This window comes from Chanodichthys erythropterus, chromosome 1 (assembly GCF_024489055.1).
Source record: "Chanodichthys erythropterus isolate Z2021 chromosome 1, ASM2448905v1, whole genome shotgun sequence".
Classification (NCBI taxonomy): Eukaryota; Metazoa; Chordata; class Actinopteri; order Cypriniformes; family Xenocyprididae; genus Chanodichthys; species Chanodichthys erythropterus.
In genome coordinates, this window is record NC_090221.1 from 26,720,438 (window position 1) to 26,739,745 (window position 19,308).

Sequence of the window (19,308 nt, forward strand, 5' to 3'; positions counted from 1 at the left end):
AACTTTTATAAAAAATTCTGTGCAAAGCATGTCCCCACCCCACGCAATGTTCTCACCTTTTATCCCCCTTACCTGTTTACATCCCTGCCTTCTGTGGATGCAGTTTGAATTGGCCTTAAAACCTTTAAAAAACTGGACGTTTTGAGAAATAATGTTTTCTTAACTTAATGGGAATATAAGCCAAACATTTTTAGAACCTATTTTTGGCAGCTGGGATCAGGGCCGTCCCTAGAGCAGAGAAAGGTAATGACGATTTCAATCGAGGGAGGCCCACAGCAAAAACTGCACTGAGGCCCTGGACACCTTAACTCTGGCCCTGGCTGGTATCATGCTGTGAAGGTGTTTTTCAGAAGCAGGGACTGGGGGACTCATCAGGGTAAAACATGGTCCAGAGAGCTCAGGACCTCAGACTGGCCTAAAGGTTCACTTTACAACAGGACAATGACAAAGCACACAGCCAAGAAGAAATCTGAAAATGTCTGTCCACTGTCCCCATCCAACCTGACAAAGACTAAGAGGATCAGCTGAGAAGAATGGCAGAAAATCCCCACATCCAAATGTATTCAAATTATATTCAGTTTGAACACTGTTCAAGTTGATCACTGAAAGAAGTTTTATTCGGTTCATGTAAAGATTGAACTGAAGTGTGAAAATCCTTAAAAAGCAAGTATTTCCATTGGCATCTGAGTGTGGACTCTTTCCTTTTTGCTCGGAAGTTTCAACAGCATCAATAAGAGACATTTTCAGGTTCAGCTGACATAAAAGTTTGAGAAGCCCTGATAGGGGCACAGTGAGTGATGGAAGTGAAAGGTCAGCAAGGGTTAATCGGACCATTCTAGCCAGCCAAAACTCGACCTTTTGATCAGTAATAAATAAATAATAATAATAATAATCAAAGTTTAAAAAAAAATGTATGTTGCTATTACAACGAATTGAAATGTGTATTTGCTCTACTAGCTGTCAGGTGGCGCTGTGCTCCGTAATCTCCTCACAGCAGCAGGAACCACGAAGAAGTCTAAGTGAGACCTTCCGGTTCTGTAATGAAGATGGCGACAGTAAGCTGCAGAAAGTAAATAAATAAATAATAAAAAATAAAAAAACCTTTTTCTTTCATTGTGGTAGAAACCACAAATTTTATTCAGACTCTGCGACGAAATGTCGAACCGAACGGCGTATTTCTACGACCCAGACGTGGGGAATTTTCACTATGGTAAGATTCATTTGTGTCTGTTAGCAGATGTGGCTAATCAATGATCACACTGCAAATACTCACTGTTTACTTTTATAAGTGACAGGCGTTTGCTTGATTTGATCTTAAACTGGTATGCCTAAGCATCAGACTGTACAGTAGGAACCAAAAGTCAAAAAATAAAAAAGCTTTTATTGTGCATTTCATCTAATTAAGTAGAATATAATATTCATTAACATAGACATGTCAGTGTTGCGTTGCAACACTAAAGCTGACATGAACATAACCTGGTGATCATGTTCAAATCATCATGATTTGAGAATATTAAAAAGAGCATCATGAGCTTGAAATGAAATACATCTGTATGTATGTATTCACAGTCACTGATAAATATAGTTATGGGCTTTTAGAAAAATGTTGAAATGCATTTTTCCACATAAAATAAGAAAGGTTGTATGTGATTCACCTAATACTTCAGTGTTAAGATGAGTAATATTATTGAGCACATAGTTAACCGCTTTAAACCGCTTTTAAACCTGTAGTGTCTTGTAGGACATGTAATATATTGTTTAGGCCTAGAAGAATCCATAACTGTGTGATCACATTTACCAACAATTAATCAAATCCGGTCAAACTTTATATTAGGTGTCTTTAACTTCTATGTACTAACATTTAAGTGAGTCATTTGATACAGTGCACTAATTGTGTACATACATGTTTTGTCAGTGTATCCCTGCACATGTAATTACAGATGTAATTCATTTATGTAATTGCATCTATAATTGGGTGAAATTTGGTTTTCAAGCATTAAAAAATAAAAGCTTACAGTTTTTTTTTTTTTTTTTTTTTTTTAATTATTCACTTTGGTACTATTTTCACAAGTAAACGGTAAATTTTTAAAACTCTTAGTAGAAAAATCCAGCTGATCACACTTGCAACACAGTTAGTCATTCTTTAAAAACTTGATCTCATGCTTTCATTACAGTTATACAAATAAAAAGTGTGGACCATTACATCGAATGACAATTTTGCAGTTTGGACCAGTTATTTCACCCATATTTTGAAATTCTATTTTAACAAAAGATATTTGAAACACTAAAGTAGACACTTGTCTTGCTTATAATAGTGTAAAAATTCATAGATCGTAAAACTAATCCATTGAGCGGTTTAGTCCAAATTTTCTGAAGAGACTCAATCACCTTATATGATGAAGAGATTTAATTTAGGCTTTTATTCACATAAACATTCATCAACTCACACATTAGTTGTAGTAAACAGAAGCTCAAGCATGCTCGCTTGACATGCGAGAACCAATGAGGTTCATTATCATATGTGTTTTGCAATACAACATCAACAGAGTTTTTTTTTTTTTTTTTTGTAAGATACACCAAAAAGACAAGTGTAAAGAGAAATCATAATAGACAACCCCAGCTGGGCAACATCATTAGATATAAATGTGATATTAAGGGGCAGAACATAAGGTGAACTACAGAAAGGACTTTTTATTATTATTATTATTCTCACCTCTGTATTTTTTATTTTTTTTTACACTCCAGGAGCAGGACACCCAATGAAACCTCACCGACTGTCTCTCACACACAGTCTTGTGCTGCATTATGGACTATACAAGAAGATGATGGTATGATCAGTCTGTTCAGCACTTCTTTAGTCCAATCACATTTCTCTGACAACATCAGATGCTCATAAGCAAAGCTCTCTGTACAGGTTTTCAAACCATACAAGGCATCCCAGCATGACATGTGCAGGTTCCACTCGGAAGATTACATTGACTTCCTGCAGAAGGTCAGTCCAAACAACATGCAGGGCTTCACCAAGAGTCTCAACGCCTTCAATGTAGGAGACGACTGGTAAGTTTTCTTTATATATATATATATATATATATATAATTGTTTTAAATCATTCTTGTTGTCGAAGTCTTGATTAAAATATTGGCTTTTATAAGATTTTATGTTAAGTTTGAGGTTACAAACCAAATGTGTTTTAATGAATGTGAGAGTAAGGAAGGGGGCTTTCACACCGGGTACGTTTGCTGCAGTCCGAGTCTGATCGTGATTGTTCCCAGTGCCCCCCACAGCATTGGTCTGGTTTCACACTCAACTTGATTCTGTCGAACTCTGGTACATTTGCGCTCCTCTTACGTCATCACAAACATGCACGGCATATGATAAGTACAGAACGTATGTTTTTTATTCATTTTTCACATTTAAAATTTTTCATGTGAACCGTTTCGAACTAAACAGCCAGTGTGAATGCACCCTAAGTAGCAAATCTGCTTGGTATTATATATAGTAGGGCTGGGACAATAAATCGATGCATCACAATTCGTGGACCAATTTCTAAGGTTTTCAGTATGCATCGCGATTCTCTCTCCAATCAATTCCGAGTTTAGTTTTCAACAGCAGATGGAGCTCTAGGCTAGTTTTTAACTGCACACTGAAATGCTTATGAAGAATAACGTGTGTGAATCCACGTAAGTGGTTAAATGTACTTGTACCTCAGAATGCTTTTTATGACGTGAAATTCATGTAAACACAGCCCACTGCAAACGCCCTTGTAATTCGCTTCAATCTTTTTGGACTTGAAGATTATTTTATGGAATATTCAAGTGGTGTTTATAAGGAATTAGAAGCAAGCAAGAAGAGCACAGCTGTTTCTAAAGCTGCGTGCTCCATCAGTTGTTAAAAGCTCAAAATCAATCCAGAATCACTTGGAGAATCACGATGCATTGATTTTATTGTCCCAGCCCTAAAATATTGTTCTGCTTTTAAATGTGTAATTAAGACTTTTCTAATAATTTGTCCTTTTTTTGTTTTTAGTCCTGTCTTTCCAGGTCTGTTTGAGTTTTGTTCGAGATACACAGGTGCTTCTTTGCAAGGAGCAACTCAGTTAAATCACAAGGTCAGATTGTGGAAATGTTCCCCTTACACATGCATTGTACATTGGGAAACCCTTTTTTTTTTTAACCTGACATAAAAATTGTTAAATTCTATAAACAGAAAAGTTTGCCTTGCGTAAGTTAAGGTAGGATTGGTCAGCTCAGCCAGCAATGTTTTTTAAAGGTGAAGGGTCTTAACTAACTGCCTGAGCACTGTACATCTCATTCTTTGTGTAGTGCCTTCTTAAACTACTTGTTTTTCACTGTTACATTGTTCTGTACTGTTGCACAGCTTTGCCACAGGTTTCATATTCTCATCCCTTAAAACAACTGATGCTAACAATTTGTCTGAAAAAAAAAAAATCTAAGTTTACAAAATTTTGTACTTGAAAATTTATTTCAGCTTACTGAAAATAAAACGTGTTCCAGGCTCCCCGTGGATTCTTAAAGTCTTTAAATTCAGTTTTATCGAAATTTAAGGCCATAAATAGTCTTAAATATCTTACATAGTATAAGAAAAATCTTAATTATCATTTCACAAGGTCTTTAATTTTTTGGGATGGGAATACAGGAATCACAGTATGGCTGAATGTGATTAATTATTACTTCAAAACAGGCGATGATTTAATTAAATGTGAATGCTGCACTTTTCAAATGCTGTTGTTGTATAATGCCTATAAAGTGCTGATTAAAAGCACAGCACTGCTTTGTGTTCATGGGTTATTGAGGTAACAGCTATATTTCTGCCTTTTCATAAGCACCATATACTGGCAGAGAATGAATTTGCTAATGTGAAAATTGACCCATGATTTTACGCAGCATACACGTAATGTTATAAACGTTAACCTAACAAAACTGCATTCTAAAGAATTCTAAACAATTAGAATAATAAGGTGTATATACACAGATGAGTCATTACACTATGACCACCCCCAGCTTAGAGCAATGAGTGCGCCTGGAAACCGAATGGTGCCACAGGTGCAGTTCACAGAGTAGTATACAATATATACCACCCGAGGACCGGCTTTCAGCTCATTGCAGACTTCTGCGTTTGGGCCTGCGTAGCCGATGACCCAGTCGGGTCCCCAGGCTAATCGCACGATGATTTGAAGAAAGTGGTCTAATGAATCAAGATTCCAGGTGCATCACGTTGAGGGTCAAGCGTAGATTCGCCGATTACCAACAGAGGCCATGGCACCTGGATGGCATGTTTTCTTGGGACACTTTAGGCCCCATTATCCCAATAGCACAATCCCTGACAGCTCTTAGGCATCTAAACATGGTTGCGGACCAAGTGCACCAGTTCATGTTACTTGCTGGTGATGGCCACACTGCCAGAATCGTCAAGGAGTGTTTCGAGGAACATGATGGTAAATTTCTGTTAATGCCTTGGCCTAACATAAACCCAGTCAAACATTTGTGGTCTAACTTGGAAAAGCGGGTTCACGCTACTTCACCACCACTGTTTTGTGGTGATCCTACATGTTATTAGACAGGTGGTCATAATGTAATGGCTCATATATATATATATAAGTGATCATTTATCATTCCTTTTCTTAAAAATTGTTCTTTAAAAAAATGCAAAAAGGTGAGGTTTTTCATTTGATGAAACTTTGTCAATACCTGTATTTGAACTGTAAATTTGTTTGTTTTTACAGTCATTTTACGGTTTAGTATGTTAACCTAGATATTGCTATACCCTGCTTATACGGTATTCATTTTATTTGTGCAGGCCTTTAAAAGACTTTAATTTGATTTCAAAACCCTGCAAATCTCCTGTATTCGAAATCTAAAACGTGTCATTGAAAAGAGTATTTTTTTAACTCAGAAATAAAAAGAAGAAAACTTGAAACTTACAGATATTGAACTCTTTGAATTCCTACATTGTTTTTGATGAAGACTAATTCAGTTGTTCATTGCATAGATATGTGACATTGCTATTAACTGGGCTGGAGGTTTACATCATGCAAAAAAGTTTGAGGTAAGCATATGACTTCTTTTCACAAATTAATACAAAGGTGAAGGGGGAAAAAACATACAATTACCTGCACTTTAGCAAGCAAATCATGTGTGCAAATCTATATAATTTTGTTTTCTATTTTCAGGCGTCAGGATTTTGCTATGTGAATGACATTGTCATCAGTATTCTCGAACTCCTGAAGTAAGTGAGATATGGAGAGGACATGACATCACACTAAATAACTAGATACTTGTGATATTTTGCATTTAATTTGATAGTTTTTGCTGTTCACTTATGCTGTTCACACCTATCATTAATGCTTATTCTAAAATGCAGCATTTAAAATGATTGAGGCATACAGACATATTTATGAATGAATAAGTCAAACTTTTAATCACGAAGTTTTTTGTAATTAACCTTAAATAGTCTTGCAGGTGTGGCAAATAAATTAAAAATACAGATTTTCCAAGTAGTTTCTCAATTAAAAATGTAATTTCTGCACTGCTCGGAGTATCAAATGAAATTTTTTGTAGCAAATAGGGCAGACATAACAACATTGGCTCAACTAATGACATGAGTTTGGGGCAGCAGTACCTGTTTATTTGACCTGTGTTGGTGTCTGAATCCTGACAAGAGTAATTGTATGATTGCAGTTGTTTTTTGGTGTAGAAATGACACACTTTTAATATGTATTAAAAGTGTGTCAATGTAAAAGCTGCATCCATAATGATAGAATTAGCTAAATGTTTTTTGACACAGTTTAGATGGAGTATAGAATGGACATGTGGGCTACAACTTATCTATACATATCTTTACTGTTTCTGTCTCTGATAGGTATCATCCACGTGTGCTCTACATTGACATTGATATTCATCATGGTGATGGTGTACAGGAAGCATTTTATCTCACAGACAGGGTCATGACTGTATCCTTCCACAAATATGGGAACTACTTTTTCCCAGGAACTGGTATGATATTCTAACTTTCTGATATGAGTTATCTATACAGTGTCATCCACATTGTTTTAGCCAGGGCTTAAAAACAGGGAAAGAAATCAATCGGTTCACTCCGAACAGAATTAGTATTTTAACAGTTTTGTTCATGTGTTCCTTCTGTAACCATTATCGTTCCGAAAACGGTTTGATTAGAAAAAAATACCAGTTAATAACGTTTTAATTAATTAATTTTTATTTAGTGTGCCTATACTTTATACAAGAGCTTGAATAAACCTTGTAGCTCAAACTGTCGGCAAAACCTCATACAGTAGCTCCACCTGCCTCAATCGTGAATGAAGTGCTGCGTGCATTTTGGACCATCTCTGTTTGTTTGCAGTGCAAGGGTAAAAAAAGTACTGGTTCTTAGTGTCTTAGTATGGTATTTTCCGTCTAGTCATAGGCTATACAGCTTGTGCATAGCACTTCATCATTTATAACACAAGATTATGACCAAATTTGCATCATGTGAAGATGTGTGACCAGTAGAAGATCGATACTGTACGTCATGGCGTGACCTGTTGGCTGATTTAAAAAAAAAAGTTGAGTAGATTGTATATTTGTACATTTTGAATGTATTACTATTTGTTATATGTTGAATTCATGTTTATAAAAAAGACGCTGCAGAGCATGACGTCATATCACGACCGTTGTAGTGTCTGAAGAAATTTTGCAAGTCTAGTGTGCACTTACTGTCTCAGATGCTGCCATTTTAATAACTGACAAAACACAAACCTCAGACATTTGTTGGTGAGAAACCTTTTAACTGCACTGAGCTTGATTTTGGTAAAATGTTAATATGATGACACGAGGCAAGTGTGCCCATATCTGTCTGACCATACATAAAGCTACAATACTAACTTAATTATTTTAGCAGTTCTACGCTAACTTGTAATTTTCGCTGATTTCTATTACCTGCCATTCATTTTCACTTAAATGTAATGCTTTAACAGTTGGTGACATATCCTTGGAAAAACTACTGCGATCCAACAACTAATGGCACATTGCCATTGCGACTTACCTATGATGACTTGACAACTGAGCGTGGACATTTCAATCACGTTGAATGCGTCAACGTCACATTTGCAATTCATGATTGGTTGACTGACAAATTAAAATATTAAACAGAATAATAAAATAACGTTATTAACCTGCTAATAGTAATTTCAAATAAACATTTCTGTTCAGAATGAATAAACTTGATTTCATTTTTGTTTGTTCCTGTTAATTTAGTTTATTTCCATTTGTTTTTGTTTTCGTTTCTTAAACCAGTTCAGAGCCCTGGTTTTAGCTGTTATTAGCACATTCATATGGAAACATAAATTCATTTTTTAAAAAGCATGACTGATCATCTTAATCTACACAAACACACAGACTGCTGTTGAAACACTGTAATAATAATAATGTACTATGTTTTTGTTGTATGTGTTAAGGTGATATGTATGAGGTGGGAGCTGAGAGCGGCCGCTACTACTGCCTCAATGTCCCACTGCGAGATGGCATTGATGACCAGAGTGAGTTGATTTATGGTCTAAAATTCATATTTGAGTCATTAAACAATTAAACTTACAAGTCTGAAAGAGCGTAGTTTCACTCAGATCATGTAGTTGTAATAGCAAAGCCATAGACTGCAGACTACTGGGTGGTATAGGGACAAAGATATCATATAATCAACCACATTAAATCTGTGAATAAATAAACTACAGTTTTGGGCAGATAAAGTAAAGATATAAAGTAAAGAAAGCAGTAAAGAAAAAGGAGTCTTATGGCATACATGGGAGCTACTTCATTGCTGTTTAAAAAAATCCCAGGATGCACCTCATAGAGTAGGCTGAGAGAATGTGCAGAGGGTAAACTGAGAACCTCAACTTTGGTTCCAAAAATATAACCATGACCTGCGCTCTCTGAGCAATGTAAACATTTTTCCACCTGTTACATCAAGTATTTTATTAAAAAAATCAAGATATTTCAGAGTCCAACATTCTTGACTTCATAGCATAGTAAATGGGAATGTTGAATCTAACTGTACAAAAACAGACTCAACTTGTGGGTAAAACCTCTACCTAGTGTTGATTTTATGCAAACATACAGCAATGATTTAAGCAGTTTTTGCTTTCATATTCTCAGGCTATAGACAGCTGTTTCAGCCAGTTATCAAGCAAGTGGTGGACTTCTATCAGCCAACTTGTATCGTTCTTCAGGTGAGAGCTGATCTCTCAGTCAATCATAATATTGTGTTGTATTTGTTGCTCATCTCTCTGGTTTTGTCTGCAGTGTGGAGCAGATTCTTTGGGATGTGATCGATTAGGATGCTTCAATCTCAGCATACGGGGCCATGGGTAAGAGACGCCATACTTTCACATCATCATCTTCTCACATCTTTTCTTGAAATACACACAGTATTTTGAAACCTTGAATTTAAAACTCTTTGATAATCTTATTTAAAACACTTGTATTTGAAGAGAATGTGTGGAGTTTGTGAAGAGCTTCAAAATTCCGCTGCTTGTGCTGGGTGGAGGAGGCTACACGGTGCGAAACGTTGCCAGATGTTGGTGCGTTCATTATTTCATCATTTTATCTCAATTTAGTATAAATCATCAAAAGAGAAAAAAGTAAACTTTAAAGGGGTCATATTTTATTTTCTCTCTTTTTTTCTCTCTCTCTCTCTCTCTCTCTCTGAGGTCCACTTACAATGTATTTTCACCAAAGTCCTTTTGCTGCTGCATCTTCAAAATGTGAAATGAGCAATAGTGCCTTCTTTTGCTAATACATAAGCTCTGGGTTTGCTGTCAAGTCCAATAAAAATTTAAACTTCCTGTTCCTGAGTTGGGTGAAATTAGTAATTTAGAAGATTTAGTAATTCAAAAATTAGTCATTTTTAATAAAATCTTTACCATGATATAAGTAATTTTCAATCACAGTAAGGAACACTGTCACTATATAGATGCTACTTATTATAATTAAAGCCATACCCTATATTTCTCGATTTTGTTGCTTAAATGACTGCAAATTAAATTTGGAAAATGTTTAAGGGATAGTTCACCCAAAAATGAAAATTTGATATTTATCTGCTTACCCCCATGGCATCCAAGATGTAGGTGACTTTGTTTCTTCAGTAGAACACAAATGATGATTTTTAACTCCAACCGTTGCCGTCTGTCAGTCCTATAAAACATGTCAATGGCAACACAGTATATAAGAGTCAAAAAAACAAGCACAGACAAATCCAAATTAAACCCTGCTGCTCTTGACGGCACATTGATGTCCTAAGACATGAATCGATTGGTTTGTGCGAGAAACCGAACAGTATTTATATATTTTTTTACCTCTTAAACACCACTATGACCAACTGCCTTGCGCATCTGGTTGGTGAGGTCTGAACACGCTCTGACAACGGAAGTGATCTCTCGCACTCATTGAAGTATAAGCGCGAGAGATCACTTCCGTCATCAGAAGGCCTTTTCAGACTTCACCAACCGGATGTGCAAGGAAGTTGGACATAGTGTTGTTTTAGAGGTTTAAAAAAAAAAAAAATTATATATAAATATAAATACTGTTGGTTTCTCACACAAACCGATCGTTTCGTGTCTTAGGACATCAATGTGTCGAACTATCCCTTTAAACTCTCATCAGACTCTTTGACAGCCACCTATGTTTCACTTAAAACAACTGAATTGTATCTTAATTGATCTTTTCTGAGAATTGTTTACTCTCACTTACAACAAAACTGACAATTATCTATAAATCCCTTAATTACATTTTAACACTCAGGCGTGTGTACAAGCATCAGACTTTTCACCTTCAACAATGGTCATGTTTTCACCAATACTTCTTGATAATCACTTACTCTTGCTTTGAACAAAAACCAACCAATATTTAAATCTCTAAATAGAACAATATTAACATTTAAATCTCAGAATGAAGCAATACTGATATGTACATGTACAACACATATTCATATTCAATTAAGCTCTTTTGGCCAGAAGCAATGGCTGAAAATTTCAGAGGCCAACGTGTCGGTGCATCCCTGGTTTTTAAAATAGTCTGCACTGAAACGTGCCATTCCCAGCTATTCCTTTCTAACTTTGGGGTTCTTCAGAAGAACATGTAGTTCATATCTCACCTCTATCAAGTCTCTGATCGTCGGGGAGATCATACACCAATCAGGCATAACATTATGACCGCTGACAGGTGAATAACACTTATTAGCTCTTCATCACAGCATCTGTTAGTGGGTGGGATATATTAGGCATATATTTTGTCCTCAAAGTTTGGGCGTAAGGATTTAAGCGAGTGATGGCTAGACGACTGAGTCAGAGCATCTCCAAAACTGCAGCTCTTGTGGGGTGTTCCCGGTCTGCAGTGGTCAGTATTTATCAAAAGTGGTCCAAGGAAGGAGCAGTGGTGAACCAGCGACAGGGTCATGGCCGGCCAAGGCTCATTGATGCACGTTGGGAGCAAAGGCTGGCCTGTGTGGTCCGATCCAACAGATGAGCTACTGTAGCTCAAACTGCTCAAGAAGTTAATGCTGGTTCTGATAGAAAGATGTCAGAATGACAGAGTGCATTGCAGTTTGTTGCATACGGGGCTGCATAGATTTCAATTTCAAATACTTTATTTATCCCCGAAGGGCAATTCACAAGGTCACGCAGAGTAACAAGCAATGTACGTCAAAACACAACACAATAAATAAATAAATAACACAATATACACAACGTATGTGTATTCTATGATATGACATATAAACATCTAAAAAACAAGTCCAGACCCCTTAAAAAAATAAAATAAATATGTAATCACAACATAGTAAACCTGGGGGTCAAAAATGATTGAGAATTTAAAATCTGAACCACTTTAGGAATGAAGGTTGCCTTCCTCCTTTGTGTCCTACAACCTGGAAAACGAAGCCGTCGCCCTGAAGGGAGCCACTCAAATTCAGAAAACAAGGCGTGTGATAGGTCATTTAAAATCCTAATAGCCAACTTCAGCATTTGCTGTTCACTTATAGCGGAAAGAGTCCTAATAGGAAGTCCAATAATTTTCGAACAAACTTTAACTGTACGCTCCAGGCGATTTCTGTTCTGAAGCCTAATAGAATGAAACCAGCAAACAATAGAGAATGTAATGACACTTTCAATATAAGAGTAATAGGACAAAGAGAGAATATTCTTACTGACCCCAAAAGAATTGAGCTTCCTTAAAAGATACTGCCGCTGCTGACATTTCCGAAGTATCTCCTCTGTGTTGGAAGTAAATTTCAACAGGTTATCAAATTTTGTACCCAAATACTTGTACTGCCATAGCCATCTGCCTCTGCTTATTGGAAAAAGTCACTACCATCTAGTATGGTATAGTATCTAGTATAGATGTGGACCAGTCAGGGTGCCCATGCTGACCCGTTCTATAGGCTAAAGTGGCTAGTAATTAGTGACCTTCCCTTATACTTGAGCAATAGCAGGAACCTGGCTTTCTTAATCCCAAATGGAATGGAAAAGTACTGGAAGGCCAAGAAATCTTTCAAAAGTTTCTCAGATTTTCTTCTTTGAGAAAATGGAAGAAGTCCAGGAGGTTACACTAAATACTGATTTTTGCTTAAAGAAGCCATTTTATTCTTAATTATTTTTTTGTGTACATATTTCCTGTATTTTCTGTTTGTATCATAATTAAGTCAAAAAATAAATATGGATGGTAAAATATTGCTAAAACAACAAAGCTGGTGGTGGCCTTTTGCACAGTACTGTATAAACACATACACATACACACAAAAATTGACAATTGTTCAATTGATAGCCCTAGTTTTCAAAGTACTAAAAAAAATATGACCCCTTTAATCTCTTGAGTATATAATATCTTTGCTATCTTTGACTGTTCTCTTTCTGATATTTTCATTAATGCATTATAGCTTTCATTTTTAGGACATTTGAAACATCCTTGCTAGTTGAGGAGTCCATAAGTGATGAACTACCATATAGTGGTAAGACAACAACTGTGCCACATGAGGAAAAGACGTCTAGAATGATTTTATGTTTCTGTTCTTCTGTTACATATTATCTAGTGGTTGTGTGAATAAGTGTCCTCTAGGTCAGGGGTTCTCGATCTTTTTGGGGCCAAGGACCCCTTATAGGGTGGAACATTTTCCTAGGACCCCCTCATATTTATAACTAAGTGATTAAAAAAGTTAATGTGGGTGGGAGTAATGAACACACATGGTTGTTTTATTGGTGCAAATGGCTCTGATCTGTAAATGTGGACTTTTTAATAAAACAGCAGCACCATGTGAATTGGTCACATTTTATTACATTCAAAAATAATGTGAAATGACAGTAAATAAAACGTGTTTACAAACATTTATAAACATGTATTTTAATCTCCCTTATGTTTATTTTATAGTAACCTATAGAATAAACATAAATTATAGTGGGATTATTTTACAGCCTAAACAAATTTATTTAAACTGAAACTGGATCCGTCATTGCTAAGCTAATATTTATTATGTCAATAATGCTTTGTACTTCATTCGTGTCCCAATATCCACATAAAACGCCATCCTTCACATGTGCAGAAATGTGTTTGAGTAACACCAGTGTGACCAGTGTAAGGTGGTGTTCACACTGACCAATGCTGTCTACAAATTGAGCCGAATAACTTTCTATTTTTGGCTGACTGCATTTTTAGTTTGAATAGACTGTGATGTTCAGTTAGCAACACTAACTGATATGTTGTGTGTGGATCATTTGGATTTTTTTCCTTCTAGCAGTGGAAACAACATATTTATGAGCATACAGATGCAAGAAGATATTCAGAACTGTAAAGGGTCTATTTTTTGTGTACATTCAAAACAGCAAAACGTTTTGCTTTTGTAAAATAAAGAAAACAAACCAGATACACCTTCTGCCATCTAAGGCTCTCTGGCTCTGTGAACTCTTTTCTGGAGCACATCACAAAAATGAACCGAAACTCAGTATTTACTTGCCTCACAGACATGAGAATTATGTCTATAAAAACCTTTATGTGTCTTAAGTTTGCTATGTTAAATGCATTAAATAAGTCACTATGGAATATAAGTCGCAGCATGTTCCAGATGATAAAAAATGTGACCTATAATCTGTAAAATACAATTTAGCAAATTATTACTCTGGCTATTGGTCTCGGACCCCACTTTGAGAACCCATGATCTAGGTTACAATGCACTGTTGATGTTGTTGTTGTTGATGATGATGTTGATGATGATGTTTTTAAAATGTTTTCTCATGTCTGTATTTGTCCTCTACACAGAATACTTTGAATATTTTGCTCCAGACTTCACACTTCATCCAGATGTCAGCACAAGAATAGAAAACCAAAATTCCAGACAAGTAAGCATTTTCCTTACATATATTGTTTGTTTGTGTATACAAACCAGGTGTTTAACAATACATTGTTATATCGAGACATTGCGATATAAAATGCGACAGTATGTATCAGTGATGTAAACAATGATTTGCGATTATACAGTTAGTTTTATCCAAGACTCAGCTTACTGTATTTATAAAGCATAATTCACCCAAATATGTAAATTCTTGTACTCACCCTCATGTCATTTAAAACCTATAAGATTTTTGTTCATCTTCCAAACACAAATGACAATATTTTTAATTAATTTTTTTTTAGATTTTTGTACCTCCATTTAAAGTCCATTCCCCTAAAACTTAAAAGATCCCAAAAATGTCATAGGCATCCTAAAAATAATTAATCAAGTGGTCTAATCCAAATCCAAGTCTTCTAAAGAGACAAGATGTTTACTGTAGTAAAAATGGGCGTTTAATTGTATGTGTGTGCGTGACGCACGAAAACGACATGAGGGTGAGTAAATGAAGAGATAATTCAGTGTTTGTGCAAGTTGAACAAAGAAAAAAGGTACTGCATTGACTTGTACCTGAACTTTAAAGCGGACTCAGCCCTCATTTAGTTGTGATATAGTGTCTCAGTCTACATTAAGGCGGGCGTACTCTGTGCGAGTTTGGACACTCGAGAGGCCATGAGTCAGTTAACCTGATAACCAGCTGGTACATGGTACGACTGTACTGCACTGCCAGCCAGTGGCAATTGCTGTAATCGTCAACTATGCAAATGTGAAAATAATGCGTAAGTGGTGTCCTGTACGTTCCCAAATGTACGCTAAACTCAGCACATGCACAAATGGAGTTCATTGCGCACTTCTCTTTGCACAGCGCAAACAGACAGACTTTTGCGATTTGATAAGGACACAAAGCCTTATTACGCTTTTGAGTTTAGTTTGTTTGACAATGCGCAAAATACGACATTAAAGACCTTTTATGTTATTTTGAGAAGTTTAAATATATTTTCGGGCCGGGTCTAGTTAATGAATGGGGAGCACTGAAATCTATTTGTGGCAGGCGTCCACAAATAAATCAATGTATGTGAAACACTGCAATTTTAATGTTTGGATGAACTAATAAAGTTTGGGAATATAGCCTTTTTGACAGTGACACGCTTTGAACTGTAGGTGTTTTACATCAATGTCATTTGAATATTTTCTAGGACATGTTTTAAATTAAAATTGTAGTTTGTCAAAATGTAACATTTCTGATTTCATATACAAAAGTATTTATTAAGGTTAGAGCATTTGTTTAAATGTTTCACTGGTGTTCAGGATGCCGTATTCAGCAGTGCAGACATTAATCAGTACTTTACCTCTGTTTGTAGTATTTGGAGCAGATTCGTCAAACTGTGTTTGAGAACTTGAAGATGTTGAATCATGCACCAAGTGTTCAGATCCATGACGTTCCCTCTGATTTGCTGAGCTATGAGCGACCGGATGAAGCTGATCCTGATGAAAGAGGATCAGAAGAGAACTTCTCTAGGTGATTATAAGGCTGTAACTAGTGACTAACACTAATGTTCTAAAGTCTTAAGGGGTTTTTTTGTTTTCTGTTTTTTTACAATGTAAAAGTCTTTATTTTCAAGTTTATTTCAAGTTTAAAAACATATAAAATTGGAGGCCATGAGCCATTTCAAGTCAGTTAACCTGATAAACAGCTGGTACGTTGGTACGACTGCACTGTGAGCCAAATCAATTTAATAAATATAATATATATACATATATATTACTACCAATATAAAAAATGTTATTACATTATGTTAGACAATTTAATGCAGCAAAAAAACAACTTGTCAGAACAAAAAAAGATGCCATTTTTTTAGACCTTGAATAATGCAAAATTTATATATTTAAAAAAATAAAAATAAAAATACAAGATACTAATGTTTTAACTTCAGAAGTTTTCAGAAATTAGTATTTGGTGAAATAACCCTGATTTTCCAATCACAGCTTTTTTATGTACAGGCTCTCTGCCAGTCAGTCACATTGCTGTTGGGTGACTTTATGCCACTCCTGGCGCAAAAAATTCAAGTAGCTCGGCTTTGTTTGATGGTTTGAGAACTTTAATCATCCTCTTGATCACATTCCAGAGGTTTTCAGTGGGGTTCAGATATGGAGTTTGAGCTGGCCATGACGGGGTCTTGATCTGGTGGTCCTCCAGAAGGAATCTTCCTGATTCCTGCAGTTTTCAGCTTTGCCTAACACCTGGTCTTCTAATGGTTGGACAGGGACCTAGAGAGGCCTACAACTCACAGTAGTCTCACACCCACTGTAAAATTTGGTGGATGATTGGTGATGATCTGGGGGTTCTTCTGTAGGGCTGGAATCAGGCATAAAGTGGCAGAAAGTCACCCAAAAGCAATGTGACCGACTGGTAGAGCGCATACCAAGATGCATGAAAGCTGTGAATGGAAATCAGGGTTGTTCCACCAAATATTGTTTTCTGAACTCTTCAGAAGTTAAAACATTAGTATTAGTCGATTTTATGCAAATAAATGCTCTAAATGACAATGTTTTTCAAATTTACAAGAAACGTCAGTAGATTATAAAATAAAACAAACATCATTTTACAAAAACACATACATAATAAGTCCAAGGTTTGCTCATTTTGCAGTGGTCTCTTTCATTTTTCCAGAAGAGAATAACAATAACAAATGTCAGCTGCTTGACTGCATAATAAATATCTTGACTATATCCTGACCAACTATGTCTGTTTTCTCACAGGCCTGAAGCTGCAAATGAATTTTATGATGGTGACCATGATAATGATAAAGAAAGTGATGTGGAGATCTGATGAAGAATGGATCTGACATGGGTCTTTAGCTACAATGGTGTCCATTCCTTGCCATATCTACAGTACTTGACTGCATTGTGATGAGTGTGTTAAGGCCAATTTGAATAGTTTTTCATTATGTGCACTGTAACTGTGTTTTTGGCCCTTGTGTAGAACTTTTTGTCACAACAGTATTTCCTTTTTATCAAAGTTTAGCCTGTAGTCCTGTGTACTACAGATACTGCATTTGTTTTGAAAAGGATCAGAAATCATGTGATGAATGATTGCATTGTATTGTATGCCTAATATCCAAGTCGTTATGATTAACTGAATATTTTTGCCTTGGCTTTTTCATAATTTGTTTATAGAATGTTTCTGTAATAAATCTGTTGGAAAAGAGCCTTTCTAACTTCTTAAACTTCTGTCTACACAGTCAGACCTGAAGAACTGTCCATAAGTGTGCTGGATCCTCCTCAATCCCATTAGTTCATTTGTTTTTTATGCAGTTGTTTCATGTTTTTATTGTATTCTCTCATAGTTACAGTATTTTGTCATAAAAAAAAACACCTCAGAGATAAATTTATAGTATTCTCACAAAGAAGTTTACTCAAATGTTCATGTCACATTACATATAACACAAATGATATGTGTTCTGGACTGTAATCAACATTTTACCAACATTATACATTTTACCAAATCCTTTGTTCTAGTAGCAAAAATTCCAACAAATACCCTTTTCAAAACATATAACATCATAGTGTACGTCAGAGTGTGTCATGATGACGCTTGCACACATAATATATTCTGCTTCCATAGCTGACAGACATTACATCATCATCAACACACATTACAGCTGTTGCATAAAACAGTCAAGGCATTATTCTAATTCATGTAAAACTAAATAAACAAAAAAAAAAAAAATAAGATACATGTTTCCTTGTATAGGGGTTCATAAATATGTAGCTTTACATGAGACTGGGCACCCATTTCTAACCAAGCAAACTGTTTGAACTAGTGTAACAGTAAAATCATGTGCCAGGGTGAGGCTATTGATTCCACTGTAATAGTAAACTAATTCCTAATCATTCCTTGGGAAAACATCAGAGGCACTGACTAAAGCGAATTTGACCAATAAAATGAGCAAAAACACTATTTACCTGGCTCATTTACAGAGAAATATACTACATCACTACTGAATAATGCCAGTCTCCAGATGACCAGGTGCATGAGTCTGATTAGTGTCTACAGTTCTTCACTCTCGTATAGGGGGGCGGTGTGGTGAGGACGAGGCTCGGTGCTTAATGTGGAAAACTGGCTTAAGATGGGAAGGCCTTTCATCGACCTGGCAGGAGGGGTAGTCTTGTTCATTCGAGCTAGAAGAAAATGGGAATTGGTATTTAGGGCAATACACAGGCAAATTCAGGTTAACTGAATAATTCAATATTTGAGTAGATGATATAACATATTAATCAGTGATATCACTATCCTGCATTATGACATGTATCTAAAATATTTTATTCATTTTAAACATGCAGTCTTATGACATCACATTAAAGGTTCAGTAAGCAATTTTTGAGAGATGCAATTGAAAACTGAAATCAACACCCAAACAAACAATTTTTTAAAAATTTGCTAGATGTCTGTTCTGTGTGTGTGCTGAAAAAATATTGTGTTTGTATAAAGTCCTGGCTGTGTAAATAGGAGAACAAACAGAGATGATCAGACTGAGCTCCAAAACAATGTAGCCAATCAGCAGTAGGAGGCATATAAACTTATGATAGGGGAGGAGAGAGCGTGAGCAAGCAGTACATTTGTAGAAAGACTGTAGAAAGAGAGATGGCTGAGATATTACCAAAGAGGAAAAGGTCAGAGGAACATAACTGGAAAAATAAGAGTGCTAGGACCTGCATTAATATTGGAAAATTTTGGAAAAAAAAAACACAAAACACGTTCAAAACGAGAAAGAGTTTTACGATTGACTATACAAATAGATTTGACAAGAAATCTGAGGTATATTTTTACAGACTGCCGAAAGCTAAAGAAAAGAGAAGCAAATGGATCGCTGCGATTCATAGAAATAACTGGATTCCAGGCAGAGAAACATGAATTTGCAGTTA

At 35.9% G+C, this 19,308-nt stretch overlaps 2 protein-coding genes across 3 annotated transcripts in view; one reads left to right on the plus strand and one right to left on the minus strand.

Moving 5' to 3' along the window:
• The first annotated feature begins 1,013 nt into the window (after nt 1-1,013).
• On the plus strand, nt 1,014-17,521 carry hdac3 (histone deacetylase 3). Its single transcript, XM_067391055.1, has 15 exons — nt 1,014-1,210; nt 2,746-2,828; nt 2,915-3,057; nt 4,027-4,108; nt 6,010-6,066; nt 6,191-6,246; nt 6,880-7,013; nt 8,471-8,551; nt 9,165-9,238; nt 9,312-9,376; nt 9,500-9,589; nt 12,953-13,011; nt 14,313-14,392; nt 15,744-15,901; nt 17,143-17,521. The coding sequence occupies exons 1-15, from the start codon at nt 1,156-1,158 to the stop codon at nt 17,210-17,212; spliced, it is 1,287 nt and encodes a 428-aa protein (XP_067247156.1). The 5' UTR covers nt 1,014-1,155; the 3' UTR covers nt 17,213-17,521.
• Nucleotides 17,522-17,612: 91 nt separating this feature from the next.
• myot (myotilin) overlaps nt 17,613-19,308 on the minus strand; it is a 39,761-nt gene continuing 38,065 nt past the window's right edge. The window contains exon 17 of one of the 2 annotated variants that reach the window (XM_067391044.1): nt 17,613-18,564. In XM_067391044.1, the coding sequence (XP_067247145.1) occupies nt 18,434-18,564 (131 nt within the window). In that variant the 3' untranslated portion in view covers nt 17,613-18,433. The remainder of the gene's footprint in view (nt 18,565-19,308) is intronic. The other variant, XM_067391035.1, reaches the window with a different exon arrangement.

Bases quoted from the DNA above. Each gene is read 5' to 3' on its own strand.
- hdac3 (XM_067391055.1), top strand. From the start codon at position 1,156: ATGTCGAACCGAACGGCGTATTTCTACGACCCAGACGTGGGGAATTTT. The intron at 8,552-9,164 runs GTGAGTTGATTT...TCATATTCTCAG, and splicing joins AGATGGCATTGATGACCAGA to GCTATAGACAGCTGTTTCAG. The intron at 9,239-9,311 runs GTGAGAGCTGAT...TTTTGTCTGCAG, and splicing joins CAACTTGTATCGTTCTTCAG to TGTGGAGCAGATTCTTTGGG.